The sequence below is a fragment of the Rousettus aegyptiacus genome, unplaced genomic scaffold, assembly GCF_014176215.1.
Source record: "Rousettus aegyptiacus isolate mRouAeg1 unplaced genomic scaffold, mRouAeg1.p scaffold_m13_p_2, whole genome shotgun sequence".
Lineage (NCBI taxonomy): Eukaryota > Metazoa > Chordata > Mammalia > Chiroptera > Pteropodidae > Rousettus > Rousettus aegyptiacus.
The window spans coordinates 2131855-2150220 of NW_023416295.1; the positions used below are offsets into that span (position 1 = coordinate 2131855).

Here is an 18366-nt window from a genome sequence, read left to right on the forward strand (position 1 = left end):
TCTGCAGAGAGCGGTAAAAAAAAGTAAGGGAGTTTCCTTTCCTTTTCTTCCCTCCCCCCGTGACCCCTTCCCTCCCCGCCTCCGTCCCTGCCTCATGCTGAGGTCACAGGACCCTAGCAAGAGCTCGGGCTCGTGGTTCACTTAGTAAGCGTTCACTGGTGAGGACAGTCACGTGAGCCCAGTCACGTGAGCAAGGCGCGGACGGGCTGCCCTCGTCTGCGACAGCTCTCTCTGCCCCGGGCCCCCGGCCGCTGACCGGGGCTCGCGGCGGAAACGGCCTCCCCCACCCCCGCTTCTTTCCAGACGTCTGCAACGTCGACCCGTCCTGCGGCTTCGGCAGCTGGCGGCCTGCCTTCCGGGACAGGCGTGCGGCGGGCAGCGGCATGGACGTCGACATGGCCTTCGTCCTAGACAGCTCCGAGTCCACCACGCCGTTCCAGTTCGACGAGATGAAGAAGTACGTCGGGTACCTGGTCAGACAGCTGGACCTGAGCCCCGACCCCAGGGCCTCGCGGCGCCTGGCCAGGGTGGCGGTGGTACAGCACGCGCCCTCCGCGTCCGCGGGGAACAGCAGCGAGCCGCCCGCCAGGGTGGAGCTGTCCCTGACCGACTACGGCTCCAAGGACAAGCTGCTGGACTTCCTGGACAGCCAGGTGACGCAGCTGCAGGGCACCAGGTCCCTGGGCCACGCCGTCGAGTACACCATAGAGAACGTCTTCGAGAGCGCGCCCCACCCCCGGGACCTGAAGATCGTGGTGCTGATGCTGACGGGCGAGCTGCGGGAGCCGCAGCTGCGGGAGGCCCGGAGAGCTGTCCTGCAGGCCAAGTGCCGGGGCTACTTCTTCGTGGTCCTGGGCATCGGCGGCAAGGTCAACGTCAAGGACGTGTTCGGCTTGGCCAGCGAGCCGCACGACGTCTTCTTCAAGCTGGTGGACAAGCCGGCCGAGCTGGGCGAGGAGCCGCTGCTGCGCTTCGGCAGGCTGCTGCCGTCCTTCGTGGCCAGTAAGTCCTGGCCGCCCGCCGCCCGCTCCCGGCGGCGACTCCCCCGGGCTATCGGGTGCGGGGCGCGGGGGCGGGGGCAGGGCGGAGGGCTCGGGCACAGGGAAGACGTCCACTAGTTCATTTGCTCAACAAATGCACACCCTTGCCGGCCGAGGCCCCCGCCCCTCGGAGCGGGTGGGCCGCGAACACACAGGCGGCCCCTCGAGCGCTCAGCCAAACGTGCCCGGGCCCCGGCGGCCGTAGGCACTGTGCCCCTGAGAGCCGTCGGTCTGGGTGGGTCGAGGGGGCACTACCGTGCACGACATCACACCCCAGAGAAGCGTGTCCTGCGGGGTCCAGCAGGCTCTGCATCGGTCGGGGCGTAGCCGCCAGTCCCCGCTCAGAGACCCCGGGTCTTTGCCGGCATGGCTCCCCTCCAGCAGGGCATCCACACTCCTCCTCACAACTCGCCTCCGGCCACCCCGCCCTCCAGGGGAGCCCCCCACGCCCCAGGCCCGTGGTTAACCTGAGGCCACGCTCACCCCATCTTCACATGGCCCGGCGGCCATTCGTGTGGGGGCCTGTGGTCGCAGTGGACTGCACGGTCCTTGAGAGGCTGCACTGTTTCCTGTCGAGGTTCCTAGAGCCCCCCACACTGCGGGCCCCAAAGCTGTCGCAGGAGGCTGCCTGGCGAAGGATGGGGGTGTCAGGGGCAGGGCGAACGTTTGTGTACAGAGGGTTCGTTATTCCGAAGAAAGGCGAGGCCCGTGAAAACGGCGTTCACAGACGTTTTAGGGAAAATGCCGTGAAGCAGAGAGCTAAGCCTGCAGGTTCGCGCAGGGCCACCGTCCCTGCCTTCAGGAGACTGCACGCACGCGCCCTCAGGCACCGCGCTGAGAAAGCCACGAAAGTGACGCGGTCCTAACGTGAGGCTCCGGAGCTTGATTTCCCTTCAGACCCGCCTCCCCTCCCCCCACACACATCGAGTGAATGTTCTTTAACCGGATCGCCCCAATGTTGCCGAGCAGAAGATACTGGCTTCGGATATTTTATGGACCAACTGCCGTTACACCTAATGTTTAAAGTCACTGGACTTAGCTCGTCTGGAAGAATTAATTAATGCAACAGATATTTACGGACTGCCTTCGATGTGACCCACTTATTAGCAGATTAATGTTGAGTTGCAAGTGATTCATATGCACTTCAATTTTTTTTTTTCTTTCTGTTTCTCTCTAGGTGAAAATGCTTTTTACCTGTCCCCAGATATCAGGAAACAGTGTGACTGGTTCCAAGGGGACCAACCGACAAAGAGTCTTGTGAAATTTGGCCACAGACAAGTGTGAGTGGTTCTGGTACTTGCCTCACAGGTGTGGGGGGCAGAGATCTCCGCTGCTTACCTTTATGGGGCGAGGATACTGACGTCCAGAAATCGTGACTTCCAGAAGGTCACGTGGGACGTTCTTCTCAAAGAATCTGTTGTCCCTGTTAGCTTTTGCTGCAAAACAAGCAACCCCAAACTTAGTCGCTTAAAATAACTATTCGTTTAATTTGCAGCTCCAAGGGTTAGCAATTTTGGCTTGGGCTCAGCCGGGCGGTTCTTCTGGCCTCTCCTGGGCTCACATCCGTGCTTGAGGCCAGCTGCTCGTCAGCTGCGGACTGGCGGTCTAGGGTGGTCTCAGCAGGTGGCCGGTCTCTGGCCCTCCTAGGGTCTCATTCTGTAGTGGCAAGCCCGCGTTCGTCCACAGGTGGGTGGGTGGGGGGCGCGGGCCTCCCTGAGAGAAGGCGGGAGTGGTCAGGGCCCCTTGAGGCCTAGGCAGGAATGGGCACTGCCGTTCCCACTGGCCAGGCGTGTCCAGTGTCAGCCCAGCTAGAGTCAAGAGTGCGGACAGCATGGGGGAGGACCTGTCGCCGCACACCGTGAAGGGCAGAGGTGCAGAGGGGGCGGGCCAGTGGGGCCCCAAGTCCAAACAGTCTCCCGTCTCCCGTGTGAGATGATTTCATCAGGAAGGACGGGGCCCAGTGCGTCACGCACTGGGGACTGTGAGGTTCTGCCCCGCACACCGGGTGAGCTGTGGGTTCGACTCGTCCTTGGAAAACAGACACCTGGCTTCCCCCTGGCGGAGCTCCAGGCAGGGAGAGACAGACAGCGGCCCAGTCTCTGCCAGCCCTGGCCTCTGTGCCCAGAGGGGACTCTGCAGATCTCAGCCTCGCTCGTGGGGACTCGGCGCGGCCTCGGCCCCTTGCCGGCGCGTCCGTGCTAGGCCTGCCCACCTAGCCTTTAATTATTGTTACAATTCTTCTCGAACATCCCTGAAGTTGGCCCAGCCTCACCTTTAGGAGAATAGAATGAGCAGAGTTTTATGCTACCAACTTAAAAACCTGCCGTCTCTGACCGATGGCGTGGTGTATCTCTAAAGTAATGAATGTTCGTCTCAGGGCAAGACGTGGACGAAAGGTGCATCTGCGCCATTGTGTCTGTCCAGTTAGGCCACTGTTCTCTTGGGGGATTCATAATGGGTCAAGAAAGTGTAAAGAAACCACCACACACACACACACACGTGCACAAGTCAACACAAAAATGCACAGTGAGCCCTGGGAGCCAAAGTATACTGAGATTTTGTACTTTTCCAGCTAAGCACACGGCTTTGTTGAGTGGATAATTTCTGATGACAAGAGTAGCCATTAACTGACTTTACCTAATTTTTGGTGTACGTGGTCAAATAGATCAGTTTTTTTCATCAGAACATTGTTCGAATATCGTCGTCGTTGACGAGAATAACTGTTACGATATTCATCGTCGTTTCCTTATTTTATCCCAGCTCTTATCTCGGGCATCGAAAACTAGATGTGGGATGTATTTATGCCACAACGTGGGCTTCGTTAGTAATGACGCTGCCGTTTTATACGCTGTCCACTCTCTTTCCTTTGGCACAAATCCCCTGAAGAAGGAATTTCATAAAGCGGCGTTACGTGTAACGTGCGAAACTGCCGTGTGCGCCTTGGCGAGACAGCGAGTTCTGTGCGGCCCGCGCGGCGGTCTCTGTGTTTCGGACGGCAGGCAAAAATCGGTATGGGTCGAAGCAGTGTTTAATTTGTTTTAACAGGAACAATCCAAATAATGTCACTTCAAGTCCTACATCCAAACCAGTGACCACATCGAAGTCATTGGCCGGCACAGGAGCCAAACCCGTGACCGCAGTGAACCCACCCACCTCAAGGCCGGCCCCTGCGAAGCCAGCGCTTGTGAAGCCGGCAGCCGCGAGGCCGGTGGCTGCCAAACCCGTGGCTGCCAAGACCGAGGCCCCCAAGGCGGCCACGGTCAGACCTGTGGTGGCCACGGGGCCGGTGGCAGGGAAGCCTGTGGCAGCAACAAAGCCAGCAGCTGCAAGACCCCCCAGCGTGGTCAGATCAGCGGCTGCAAAGCCTGAGACCCCCAAGCCCGCGGCGGCCAGACCGGCGGCCACCAAGCCAGCCACGGCGATGCCCGCGGGTAAGAGAGCCACGGTTAGGGCTGCCGACGGTGACGTCCTCATTTACTGTGTCCGGGGCATGTCCTTTGTAATGATGCGGAGTCATCAAACTGGGATGCGCACACCTAGAGCGTGTTGTAAAAGGTGCTGATCGGGGAGCAGGGCAGTCAGACCGCCGCCTGCTTCCCGCGTTGGGGAGGCTCTTCCCTGGCCCCCAGCGGGTCTCCCCCTGGCTCCTCCGCTCTCCGCCCGAGCCCCACACCCCGCCTCGGGGCGAGGCCGGGAGCTGCCTGCCCCCCTGGGATGGTGGCAGGCGGGCACGCCCCTTCCCTCCCGGAAGTCAGGTGGCCCTAAGCTGAAGGGGCGAGTTCTAAGCAGGGGGGGGGGGGGTTAGAGCCCGTGTGGGGAGCGAGAGGGAGGGAAAGAGGAGCCTGCCCTCGGCCGCCGGCCGCCGGGCAGCCGGGGTGGCGGGGCCAGACCCGCCCGCCTTGGGGACCCGACTCCAGAGGTTCTGGGAGGAGCTTTGTCACTGCAGACTTTGTCCTGTGTGACGCACATGCCTGCAGGAGAGAGGCCCCACGCCGCGTGCTGGGGCGGTGGCGGGTGTCAGCGGAGCCGGGTGGTAGCCCCGCCCCCCCTCGCCCCACATCCCACAGACAGGGACAGCGTGGGAGCACTGCCCGGGGCGGGGGCGGGGAACAGGCCCAGCCCTGCGACAGTGGCGGGCAGGAGGGGCAGGTGCTGAGGAGGCCCAGAGGGTGGTATTTGTGCCTCAAAAGAGATGCGGGAAGAGACTGTAGTGCCGCAGACTGCGAGGGAAGGTGAGGGCGGAATGTCAGGGCTCACGGCACCGTCTGCGCTCACGGCCGGGGGAAGGGCTGTCACGTCGAGCCCTGAGGCCTCGCGGCTCCACGGTCCGTGCGGCGCGTAGTTTCAAAGCGCCTCGTAAGGAGAGAGGTTCCCGGCGGGAAGGAGAGGGAGCCGTGCACCTCGCCGACGAGCCACGCGATCTCGAGTCACTGCGAATGTCGCCCTCGTAGGCATCGGTGGCTCGCGAAACCCGCAGCCCCGAGAAACTCAAGCAAGAGCTTCAGCCCCCCCACCGCGATGCCCCCCCCGCCCCGGTCCGCTGCTACGCACCTTTTGGACTCCGTCCCGCGCCCGCGCCTCTCGGTCGCTCGGGGTCTCATTCTCGTGCCCCTGTCTGCTTCGACGTGTCTTCCAGTTAAGGCTTCCCGAGGGGTGCAGGTGTCCGAGACCACGGAGACCAGCGCCCGGCTCCGCTGGGAGAAGCCAGAGCCGCCCGCCCCTTATTCCTACGACCTCACCGTCACCTCGGCCCACGACCAGGCCCCGGTGCTGAAGCTGAACCTCACGGCCACGGAGCACGTGGCCCGGGGCCTGCGCCCGGGCCACACCTACCACGTGGCGGTGGTGTGCCACCTGAGGGCCCAGGTCAGGGCCACCTACCAGGGGAGCTTCAGCACAAGTGAGTACGCGGTCGGCCCCAGGCGGGTCGCGGCCCGGCCTGCACGCGGCGAGGAGGGGACGGTCCCTCCCCGGCTGCTCTGTTCTGGGGGCGGCGTGAGGCTGGGTCAAAATCCTGGGCGTTTCGCTTGCTCCCAACGTCATCACGAATGAACAGAAGGAAAACAGGGATCCCCGGGAACGGGCGCCCTGCTCGTGGGGTCCCGGGCCCTCCGTGGAGGAACCCGGGTCCATCTGGCCTGATGCAGAGCCTTCCCGGGGGCGGGGGGGAAAGGTCTGCCCGTGTCACTGGCTAGGGTCGACCGTGCCCCATGCCCCTGTTTCCAGGAGCAGAAGTCGCCACTGAGGGCCACTGGCTCCTTTGGGAGACACTGGGGAGCCCGCAGTCTCAGCCCCGGGGCCACGGGGTGTCCACGGCCTCTGCAGAAGGGGCATCGGAATCGGCCCAGCCGGCCCCACAGTGCCGAGGCTCTGTCCCCTGCACCCCGTTGTCCCCCAGCTCCCGGGCCTCGTGTGTGTCTCCAGCCTCTCCTAATGACTGATGCCTCCCCCCATTTCTAAGTTCTTCTGGGTCCCCTCCTTCTTCTGGCCCCTCACTTCTCCTGGGGGTGGCGGGGGGCTCGCATCCTTTCCTCTCTGGGCCAGTGCTGTTCAGATCAAGGGCCTCTGCCCCGGACAGGGGTCCCCACCAGTCACCACGTAATCCGTGGAGAGGAGCGGCCCACGCCCCTTCAGCCCGGGGCCTCGTTTTCAGGGCCAGACACAGAAGCGGCTCCGTGGGGGTTGGGTGGGTCTGCGCTAAGTTCAGGGACGTCCTCTGGTCGCCGGTTGGGACGGAGCGGGCTCGCAGGCGGCCGGCGCGGTCGAGCACGCAGACTCCCACTGGGCCGCCGCGTCTCGACGGCCAGCATGTCTAAGCCCGAATCCAGCCTGCCGCCGTCCTTACGGGTCCCCGAGCCCCTCGGCGCTCTGAGTAACCGGCCCGCTGTGCGTGTGTTTCATTTATAGAGAAAACTCAGCCTCCGGCCCCACAAGCAGCAAAGGCGGCTTCCAGTTCCACCGTCAACCTCATGGTGAACACAGAGCCGTTGGCCAGGAGTGAAACCGGTGAGTCGTGAGACTGTTCGGTCCACTGGCAGCGCCGGGCGCATCCTTCCGAAGGCCGCGAGGCCTGCCGAGCCTCGGAGTCTCGGGCCCGGCGTGGTCCCCGTGGAGAACGCGCCAACCTGGCTCTCTGTGGCCCAGTGTCGTCCTTTTCTGCGTGTTCCGAGCCCTAGGCGGCTACTTCCCTCGCCCGTCCCCAGGCTCTTGGAGGAAATTGGACAGGGTCGCTGTGGGGGCTGTGGCCAGGAGTTCGTGTATCATCGGTCACCTTTCCCCTGCTTCGTCCTGGGACCAGACGGGCTTGGGGTCTGCGACGCCGTAAGGAGTAGCACTTCAGCCGCTCGGTGACTCGTCTGAACAATCTGCTTAGAGGACACAGACGACCCGGGCTGGAGCTCATGCAAGGCGTGGGTCCGGGGGTCTGGGAGTGGCTGGGGTGGGGGCGGGGTGGGCGTCCCGGTTCTGGCTCCGGCTCCTGAGGCACGCTCTGGGCTTGGCCCACCACGACGCTCCCAGGGACTCTTTGGATGCATTTCTGGGACCAACAGCGGTCACTCGCTTCTCCTCCTGGGCCGTTGGGCTCTGTGGGGGCCGTGACCCCTCACTCAGCACAGCCTTAGGCCTCCACCCTCCCACGAGGGGCCAGCAACTGAAACGGGCGACGTTTCATCTATCTGTCATGTGTCAGTCATGAGTCTGTCTGTCTGTCCGTCTGTCCATCTGTCCATCCATCCATTTATCATCTCTCTCTTTCTATCATCTATCTATCTATCTATCTATCTATCTATCTATCTATCTATCTATCATCTATCTATCTATCTATCTATCATCTTTCTTTCTATCTATCTATCTATCTATCTATCTATCTATCTATCTATCTTTCTATCTATCTATCATCTATCTATCTATCATCTATCTATCTATCTATCATCTATCTATCTATCTATCTATCTATCTATCTATCTATCTATCATCTATCTATCATCTATCTATCTATCTATCATCTATCTATCACCTATCTATCTATCTATCTATCTATCTATCTATCTATCTATCTATCTATCTATCTATCTATCTATCTATCTATCTATCTATCTATCTATCTATCTATCTATCATCTATCTATCTATCTATCTATCTATCTATCTATCTATCTATCACCTATCTTTATCTCTTAATGTGGCTACAACCCATACTGACATGTGGCATCGGGAACTGAGAGAATAAGGTAACTGAGTCAATGCAGAAATTGTGCAGCGATTACGCACGTAGATGTATAATAAGGGTTAATAAGCGAACTACTCATATAACTAAAAAATGCTTGAAATGGTTTGCTTTTGGAAACAAGTTTAGGAATCGGTCTCTGCTAGAGATAGCCAGGTGTTTTTCGAACTCTATCTTTTCTAATGGAAAGATCGACAGAAAAACAGGAAACTCTCTCCTCTTGATACAAATTTATGGGAATGATTCAGGAATTCATGGGAGATTGAGTAATTAAGCTTTATTTTATAAAATATTTTATAAAAACTTCTAATGTTATAATTTTCGACTCCAACCACAACAACAAAGAGTGGAAGAGTCGCTGTAGGGCGAGGTGTGTGATGGGGAAGAATCTAAAGTCTCGGCCGCTCTGACTTCTGCTCATCGGTAGCTTCCTGAGTCCTGCCTCAGGGGACCGTGGAGAAGGCTTTGTCCCGTGTTGGGTGCCCCGCAGCGCCTGACCGGCTGCAGCCCCCTCTCTGAATCCCCTCCCTCAGCTTAGCTTTCCCGACACTGTGCTTAAACTCAGAGAGAATTCACAAAGAACTCATGGGACTTCCCAAAGACGTGGGTCGGGGCAGATGGAATTCTGACTTCAAAGTCACCGTGGTCCGTGTACAGTTTTCCGCTCACTGGAAAACCTACCCCTCGCGGCATGTGCGGGATGCAAAGCGTCCGGCAGATGCAGCGCTTCGTGGAGACACAATGACTGGACGTGAGCCACACAGCGAGATCTGGGACGTGTTCGGTTCTCGTACGTGTGGTCCAGCAAGGACAAGACTATATATAAACAGTGTTCAGTTAGTGTAAACAACCCAATCTTTAAACAAGAATCTGGCCGGGCTGGGTGGTTTTTCTTTCTTTTTTTTTTTTGAGACTGAGTCACACATTCAGAAGTAGGAGGCATTTTCGGTCCAGGCCTTTACTAAGTCGCTCCCCTCCCCCCACTCGATACAGAGGCGAGAGCTTCCGACGCCGGGGCTCGGGCGCCTTTCAAGGACGGGAGTTTCTCTCGACCTTCCCGCTGGCTCGGATGAGCGTGTAAGCCTCGGAGCCAGGACCGGGACGACCTTTCCCCATTTCACACGCGCGCGCCGTCCATCTGCTGGTTCGGGCCCGTGCGAGATGTGAATTCCTTGCTTTTCTTAGGAGCGAGGCCCCGCGTCGGCGAGCCGCACGCACAGCGCGGAAACGGCCCTTCGCCCGGGAGGCGCCGGGTACCGGTGCTCAGCAAACGCTTCCGCGCGCGCCGCTTCCGCGAGCTCTTTTGGAATTCGATTAATTGGATATTTACCTTAAAAATGTTTAACATTCAAGATGAGGAAACAGAATTAGGAGATGAAAGCTTGTCTCCCCCCTCCCTCCCTCCCGCCTCGCCCCTGCCGCCCTCGAATGAAGTCATCTTAGACAATTTTCCCAGGGGTAAACACAGTTCAATGTGTTTTTGCAGATAGAAAAGGAAGTGACAATTTGTCATTTTATTAAATAACTTTTGAAAAATATGGTAACTTAGTACTCAGCAGTGATATATACGTTGTGTATCTGAATGTCGGTTCCCACAGTAGGTGGTATTTCTCCAAAGATATGTTTTCTAGGCGGTTCAGGCAAAGGAAGCTTCCTTCCACGGAGCTTTTCCGCACGAGCGTGAGGGCACTGTTGTTCCTTCCGTTTTCCGCAGCGCAATCGGCTGGAAACACGGCGTGTTTTCAGGGAGATGTGGCCCTTTCTTGGCATTGAGCGTTGGATACAGTTCCTTGCTTTTTCCTCTCCCCGAGTGACAGGCGCGCTGGGTCACGATTCCGTTTTAAGGAACCGTATCTTGTCCTAGGGTAGCACTTTGACTTAGGAGACGTGGCGACCAGGGTTTGAGTCTGTGCAGGAACTTGCGGACCGAACACGCCCAGCCCATGTCACCTAAGGAAGGGAACGAAGACAGAGCAGCTCTGACACCTGCGTTTTCGTTGACAAATTTAACGTTCACCCGTTTCGAAATTCACATCTAATAATACTTCTTTATCAGGCGCTTCTTTGTGTGACACAGGTACATAATGAGAGGACAGTCTAGTGAGGGGATCCTTTGTCCCCCGGGAAGGCCTGGCCCCCCTGGGGTGTGGCACGAAGGCCTGGCTCTGCAAGTGGCAGTTTGCAGCAAGTGGACGCGTCTTAGACAAGCGTTGACGGTTGGGCATCCCTGTAGCATGCTTGGTTACTGCTGGTTTTGCGAGCGTGTGTAATTGCTAAGTTTGGTTTTAGGTTTTTGTCACCGTTTCTCTCCTCCTCCTTTTCATTTTTGGCTAAAGAAGCCTCGGATAGATAGTTTCTGTGCATATTACTATGAAAGTTAAGACTGGAGTTTCTAGACGATAGTAAAAAATCTCACTCGGCAGATTTGCATTTTTACAATATTACAAAGTGAATCCTAAATTGTTGCTTGTCCATACATATTGAAGAAAAGTTTCAGTGTAAAAGAATGCCAAAATAACTAACAAAATGTGTGCCATGCTTTTGCACTTATTCTAGAAATTAGCAATCTGTAGGCGTGACCACGTGTCTGAGCTGGCATTGCCAGGTCGGTTACACAGCTCCGATGGAAACAAGCTCAACATTTTACGTATTTTATCGATTCTAAGTTGGGCAACTTTCCCTTTATAACACTTCTGAAATTGGAGTGTGACTTATAACTCGTGGCATGTCATGGTTTATTGACATTGTTCTGTCTTACTTCGTGGAATATCAAATAAAAGTGAATAGTAGAATCAAGACCTCTTAGATTTGAGCAAATGCAGTGTTTGCTTGGCCGCGTTGATTACGCTGTGAACGCAGAGCATCGGCCAGCGCAGGATGATGTAACGGGGAAAGCATGTGACTTTAAGTCAATAGCGTAGAAAGGACTAACCGCCCCGCACACTGCGGTCAGCCCAGTCGCTGCGAATACCTCCTCCAGTCGGTCAAAGAGAAGTAGCCATTCCGGGCTGTGTGTTTACCGCTGCGTGAGAATGTGTCTTGTCAGTTGTCACATTTGGGTTATGCCGTCAAAAGACATTTGGTATTTTTTATTGTGAAGTATAAAAATTAAAACAACAAAAGAAAAGTCTATTGGTCAAGATCTGAAGGACTGAAAAGCCCAAACTTAACCATGAGTCCATTTAGAAGGCACCGGAAGTCGCTTTGGTACGCCTGGGGCTTATTGCTGCTCAGAATGTAGGTGCAGGAAAGTCTTCTTTTCATTCAGGTAGCATCGTGCCTGCTTCCGAGGCCGGAAGCGGTGCTACCCGTCAACAGCGTGGGGTCCGAGGGCTGCGGAACTTTCCTTTTGTTCGGGAACCCATTAAGCCCGCGGGGAGCCTGCCTCCAGTTGCCGCATAAACATTCTCTCCTCCCGCCTCCCATTTTGCTCAGGGACTCTCAGCTTTGGAAAATGTCAGAGCTGAAGACACAGCTCAGGCGGCTCGGCCTTCGCCCGGCTCCGCGGTCACGATGGCGGAGGTGGTCTCCAGGGCGCTTCCGAACGCAGAAGCCCCCGCGTTCAGGCTTTAAAAACGGTTCTCAGGTGTTCGTCCTTGCAGAGAGTACGAGGGTCTCGAGAATGCATTTCTGCTGGTTTCTGGGATATCTGCGTGTCCACTGTGACGGCGTCCTTAGATTCTAGCGGGGAGCCCCCTGAGAGCATCAGGAGCCACCGGTGTTCATACTGGGGTGACGGCTCCCCCACGTCACCAGGGAATGTTCTAGACCAGTCCTGGGCCATTACACAGACCTGAGCCTTGGTTCTGTTCCCGAAGACTCAGGTTTTCCTTTCATGCCTCCGTGTTGATCAGCACGGCGCATGCCGACCACCTCTGCCCGCAGGCGGCTCACGCGGCGGGGCGTAGGGCCCGGGAGCCGCCCGCCGCCTGGGCAGTGCCGGGCGACTCAGGCATGTCCGCTGCTCCTGTGAACGCACCACAGCCAGCGCTCCGGGGAGTTTTGTCGAGAGAACGTTCCGTTTTTCAAACTTCCAGATAACGGATGACATTAATGCTTCTTTTTCCCAGCACGATCTGGAGTTTGGCAGAAAAGCCTGTGAACAGACGTTTCACTGTGTGTATGAGCTGTAAACTTTCCCTTCCAGGCGTGGCAGGGAGCGTGGCTTTCGCTCTGCAGCTGGACTCCGTCAGATGTGTGCATTTAAAACGTAAACTTCCTTAATGGGAAAAAGAATGCTGCCCTGTCTCCAAAACAGCTTCGCTGTGTGATGTTTTTGCCGTTGTGACTTTTACATCAGTGGTAGCGCTTCTTTTTACTTGCTTATTTAATTTGGCCGGTCACGAAGGCACTGGACTAACGCATGCACGCGCGCGCGCGCGCGCACACACACACACACACACGAGTTCCTTTCTTTTCCACTTCGACATTTACTTTCCATCCAGTTGGCTTGCAATGAAATGTACGGCCTCATTTTCGAACTATACTCTGACTATCGAGAATTCTTTGCTATTTTGCCAATAAGAAGAAAGCTCCAAAGTTTTGAAATTCAGTTTATTTCCTGGGGATTTAACATGAGAAGAAAGGGAGAGTAAGTGGCCCGGTGATCGGAAAGGGGAAACGCAGTTCACCTCACCTCAAATTATCCCATAACGAGAGCCGGCGCTTGGGACTCCGAGCGCAGTTCATCGAGTCCCCGCCTCGCCGCGGCCGTATCTGTCGTTCAAGAAGCCAGAAGTGGTTATCGCGTCCGTCTGCAGCTGAGGCTCGGGGAAGGTCGAGGGCGATTTTCCTTCTCAAAAGTATTTTCTTGTCTTTCTCCAACGACGTTGTGTTTAGAGTGTCGGCTCCTTACGCTGGTTGCAGAGTGACTTCTAATTCGTATTGTTTTCTCATCTCGTTGATAAAGATATCTGTAAGCTGCCCAAAGATGAAGGGACTTGCAGGAAGTTTATTCTGAAGTGGTACTACGACTCGGACACCAAGAGCTGTGCGAGGTTCTGGTACGGAGGATGCGGAGGGAACGAAAACAGGTTTAATTCACAGAAAGACTGTGAAAAGATTTGCGCTCCTGGTAAGTCACCGCGCTTCGGTGTGTGTAGTTTAAAGATCATGTAAGTTCCAGGCCCATGCATGATGCACCTTTTAAAGCTATTTCAATGATTATGGTGCAATGAATAAGAAGATAAATTGAATCTTAAGATAAGGAAGCTATTCAGATAAAGCACATGAGATTAATTTTCTGGATGATTATTATTTCCCAAAAGCATGCAGGTATACTTGTATTTTTGCTAATGAAGAAACACACAGCCAAGTACCCGTCATTATTTAGAAATACTACTAAAGTTTCTGTTATTCATAAAATATCATGACAAACGCTATCGTTAGGGAAATAATAATGAACGACCGTCGATAGCACCGAAGGTCCACAACGCCGTGTGTTCATCTTTAAATCATTTTGCTTCCTCTAAACGATAATGCTGATTCTGGGCCCCACAGCGCCTCCGTCACGTGGGGCAGCTCGCTTGGTAATAAGATACGAGCAGCTTCGCGGGGCCCTGGGGCGAGTGCCCAGGGACCCGATAAAGGTTCGGGGCAGAAAAGTGAGACAGCCAGAGGCCGCGGGATCATTTCCGTGAGAAACACCGCGTCCTCGCAGCTCAGTAAAGCGGCTTTCCCCTCCCCTCTTCTCTCCCTGCCCGCCCCTTCCGCCGACGCTCAGTGCTCGTCAACCCCGGCGTCATCGCCGCGATCGGGACCTAAGCGCGGCTGGCCGGTGACACATACCTCTCGAAGAAGAAGGGGTCAGCCGTCTGCACGCCATCTTCCTAGAGGCTCTGGGTGTGGATTCCGGCACCGTGCCATTTCATGCTTCGATTTACACTCGAACGTGGGACGCACCGTCCTGCGCGCGACCTGCCGATCTGGTGCTAACGTGTCCGTGGAGCCGGCGCCCTTTGTCTCCAGGCCCTTCTGCCTCACACTTCGGGAGTCGTGTGGCAGGGACCCGCTGCCGGTGTTCGCGCGGACATGCCCATCACCGCGGATTCCCTCTGGAGTCTCACGCGACGCCTGTCTCCGGACAAGCGGAAGGTCTAGGCGCGAACCCGGGTGTTGCCGCTTCCCTCTGCGCTTTTGCTTGGTTTGTCGCGTTCACCGCCACTTACGCTCGGCTAGACGGAAAGCCCGTGCCTGGCGCCTCGCGCCTCCGAGGGGTCCATTCTTCCCCCACTGTCCTGGCTTCGATCTCAAGAGCATTTCCTTTTCCTAAAGCCTCTCACCAACAACCTCGTTAGAAGGAAGCAACGTCTCTCAATCTCTGCGCACTGTCGTGGGACCAGTTTTACACCAGAATGGAAAGGAATCGTAACAGAGAATATTCCTGGCATTCCTCTAATGTCGTGTGGGTTTTTTTTTTTTTTTTTTGGTGCGGGGGAGGGGGGATCTAATTTTAATTTTAAAATTTTTAGGAAATTTATACAAAGAAACTTTTTAATAAAGTGCTGAAAGTGTCTTGGGTTTGGTGTCATTGGCTGTCTTGTTCCCACAGCACCTGCTGTCAGAGTCACCCCCAGGGGAACGGCCCAGTCCAGGCCCAGGGTCCTGGCCCCGCCCTGTGTGCCCGGTGGAGGGGGTGGGGGGTCGGAGCGCTCCGCCACACCGTGTGTGGGGACCTGCGCGGACAGCCCACTCCTGCTCCTGCTCCCGCTCCAGCGCCCCGTGGCCAGCCACACTGGTCTCCATCCTTAGCGCCCCCGAGACTTCGTGGTCTTAAGAACGAGGCTGGCCCCCTGCCGGAGCCAGCCGGCTGAAGTCGATCAGTACCTGAAAGAGGGGGGTGAAGCCTAAGGGAAAAAAGAGAAGACAGGAAAGATCTTCGGGAGGGCATGCAGTCAGAGCTGCAGCCCCGAGTGTATTTAGCATAGCCTTTTCATGTGATTTTTGAAGACCATAATCAATCACCACGTTACCATAGCAAAGCACACCATACATATCTAAAACGATGCTTGTCAATTACAGAAGATCTTACACGTTCTTGTTTCCACGGTAGTATAACATTCCATTACCTTAAAAGGTGACTTTATGAGGCTGACCAAGGTGACCATTGTTTTAAACTCATCGGCCATAGCATGGCTTTTAGCTACGTGACTTCTTCAGTGCCTCATACTGGCTTCTCAGAATGGCTCCCGACAGCCCCCTGCGACCCTCGAACTCCTCGCCGGGTCCCAGGGCCTTGGCCTCCTTCTCTGCTTCTTTAAAAGGACTGGCTCCCGCGGTGCCGTTTGCTCCCGCCCCACGAGGCCGAGAGGCGCCGAGCTGTCGGCCCACAGCTCCCCAGCCTTTTTCTGGAACCTCAAAGACAAAACATAAAGTCTTCTTTCTTTCCCTCCTCGAAGACCTCTTTCTCCTGGTGTCGGGGATGACGCAAGGAACCAAACGTGTGCAGGTGGCCCCTGGTTCCACGTGGGAAGGACACCGTTTGGCAGGCGCCTCCGGCAGAGCCGCTGGGACCCCGGCGTGGGCAGGGCTGCCTCGTGCGAACCGGGGACGAACCCGTTGGTTGGTCCACTGCGAGGAGAGAGGGAGGAGGAGAGAGAGTGGGTGTCGAGCCTGCGGATGAGGCGGGGACGCCGGATGGTCTCAGAGACCCTGGCCTGTGGTTTCCGTCCGGCCTTTGACGTTCTCGCGATGCTCGCAAAGTGAGTGCACCTGCGTGGCGACTGGCCCGTGCCCTGGTTGACGGCGGGGAGGGTAAGGGGGAGCCACGCCCCAGGGGGGCCGTGGGCGGGTGGTACGGTGAGCAGGCCTCTGCTGGGACGTGCAGGAAGCCGGGGCGCGGGGGGCTGAGGACTTCACAGCGCGTGACGCCGGGAATTCATTTACCGGCACCTCGTTGGGACTGAAGAACCTGGCTGAACATCAGGGCAGCTTCAAGGGAACCGCGAAGCTCCGGAGACCTCTCAGAGGCTGTCATGGTCAGGGGGCCTGGACCGACTCTGCTTTCTAGGTCATGCCCCCCTTAATCTTTGAAGACCCCCCTTTTTTTGCACAAGTCCAGCCCAGTGGACCTACGAGAGCTTTGTGATGGTTGTAAGTTCCCTTCGAGCGGATTTTGAGCCTGGTGGGAACGTGGATTCTGTGACTGTCTCGGTGACAGCCATCCCGAGGTTCCCAGCCCGACCGGAGCAGCCCCTCGCCCGTGAGCACGCCGTGGGCCTCCCCTCGGGCTGCGTGCCTGCCAGCCCAGTCCATCCCGTGGGGGCAGGCGACGCCCCGGTCGGTGGGCGGCTCGTGAACCAGGAAGTGGCCTGCGTCCGTTTGCTGGGGCCGCCATGACCCAGCGTCGCTCACGGGCGCTTAGAGCAGCAGCGCTCAGTTCTCTCGCGGCTCTGGAGGCTGGACGTGCAAGGTCGAGGTGTGGGCAGGGCCGCTGTCTGTGGGGCTCCTTCCTGGCTGCTCCCCACCTGGCAGCGGGTGTGGCTTCCAGCCACGTGACTCCAGCCTCTGCCCCGTGTTCACACGGCCGTCTTCTCAGGAGGGCACCAGTCACCTGGGATCGGGGCCACCTGCTCCGGTGTGACCTCGACCTAACCGGTCACATCTGCCCGGACCCCGTTCCCAAGCAGAGTCATGTGCTGAGGTGCAGGGGCCAGAGTGTCAGCGTGTGTGCATGCGTGTGTGCATGTGTGCATGTGTGTGTGTTTGGCAGTTTTCTCCTCTCCAAGACCCACTCCCAACTCCATTACGTTGACCACCGCTGACAGCCCTGGTGGGGCCCTTCCGGCTGGATTCTGTCACCTCCCAGTCGCTTTGATTATCTAGACCGTCCCAGTGGACCTCAGGCTGGTCCCGTTCATTTTAAACCTTGAATCCTAACTATTATCCCAAGTCCTTCCGCTGTGAGCCCGGCGCAGCCCGGACCGATGGCGCCGGAAAGCCCGCGGCGCGTCCCCTGGCCCGTGCCCCTCGCCTCCCGAGCCTGCTGCTTCTGCGCTGGAGCCCTCGTGGGTCCCGGGAGGAGCCGGAGCTGCCCCCCGTGGCCCTGCCCTGCCCCAGCTCCCTTCTGTGATGAGGCCCCTGCGGAGCGCCTCTGGGGACCTGGGGCCCACCTGGCGCCCAACACCAGCCTCGTGCAGGAACTTCATGAGCAGAGGGCTTCGGGCCCCGGCCCCCCCATGAGGGGCCAAACGCCGACCTTCCCCCTGTGGGCCCTCAGCCCTCCTAGAAAACAAACGGGCAGCATGAGTCGCTCCCACAGTGTGCGCGAACCCGCCTTTGCCATGCGTGAGTGGCCAACGGGCGTCTCCCCGACCGCTGCTTGGGAGGGCGCAGGGCGAGGCCCATGACACGTTTCTCGCTTGGATGTCACGCGAGGCCCCGGACGGGCGGTCTCGGCCCCTCCCCCACAGCTGCCTCGAGTCCCCCACCCGCACGCGGCCAGGCCTTCCCCGGTGCGTGGTGCTCTGACTAGGCCCCAGAGAGCCGCTTTCACCCCAATATCAGTCACCGCGCGGAGCGGAGAAGCAACGACGGCCGTGGCGGCCGCGAGCTGCAGCTCCGCACGGAGGCCCACGTCTCCGTCACGCGCTCCGCGCTGCTCGGCGGAGAGGCCGGCGATGCCGCGTGTGTCGCTCCGGGCCGCTGGCTAGATCGGCGAGCACGCAGGGCTGGGCGCCTGTCACGAGGTCGTGCCTCCTCGCGGCGGGACGCAGGGTGCCGGCAGGTGACGAGGGCGCGCCCTGGCGTTCTGCTCCGGGAGCCGGCGGTGGCCGCGGGACGGGGACGGCAAGGCCGGGGGCCACGGAGCCGGGGGGGACCGCCGCCCTTCTCCTGCGGAAGGCGACCTCGAAACCGCGCAGGTGGTGGGGGCGGGGCGCTCAGCCCGGGAGACGGCGGGGGAGAGGGTCTGGGCGGACGGGACCCCGGGAGCAAGGAGCGTGCCTCGGATGGGGGGGGCGCCCGGGAAGGCCGGCCGGTCTGCGGCGAGTGTGGGGGCGCCCGGGCCCGCACGCCACGGCCCGAGGCTGCTGACGTGGTCTCCCGTGAGTCTGGCGGGGGCCCCTGGCGGCCAGCGTGGACGACGTGGCAGAGGGGCGCG

General features: G+C 58.0%; 1 protein-coding gene across 8 annotated transcripts in view; it reads left to right on the plus strand.

The window, feature by feature from the left end:
- COL6A3 (collagen type VI alpha 3 chain) overlaps nt 1-14693 on the plus strand; it is a 73140-nt gene extending 58447 nt beyond the window's left edge. For all 8 annotated transcript variants that reach the window (XM_016144292.2, XM_036236439.1, XM_036236440.1 and 5 more), the window contains 7 exons: nt 304-1002; nt 2218-2320; nt 4086-4471; nt 5677-5940; nt 6948-7046; nt 13177-13341; nt 13990-14693. In XM_016144292.2, the coding sequence (XP_015999778.2) occupies nt 304-1002; nt 2218-2320; nt 4086-4471; nt 5677-5940; nt 6948-7046; nt 13177-13341; nt 13990-14030 (1757 nt within the window). In that variant the 3' untranslated portion in view covers nt 14031-14693. The remainder of the gene's footprint in view (nt 1-303; nt 1003-2217; nt 2321-4085; nt 4472-5676; nt 5941-6947; nt 7047-13176; nt 13342-13989) is intronic.
- The last annotated feature ends 3673 nt before the right edge of the window (nt 14694-18366 follow it).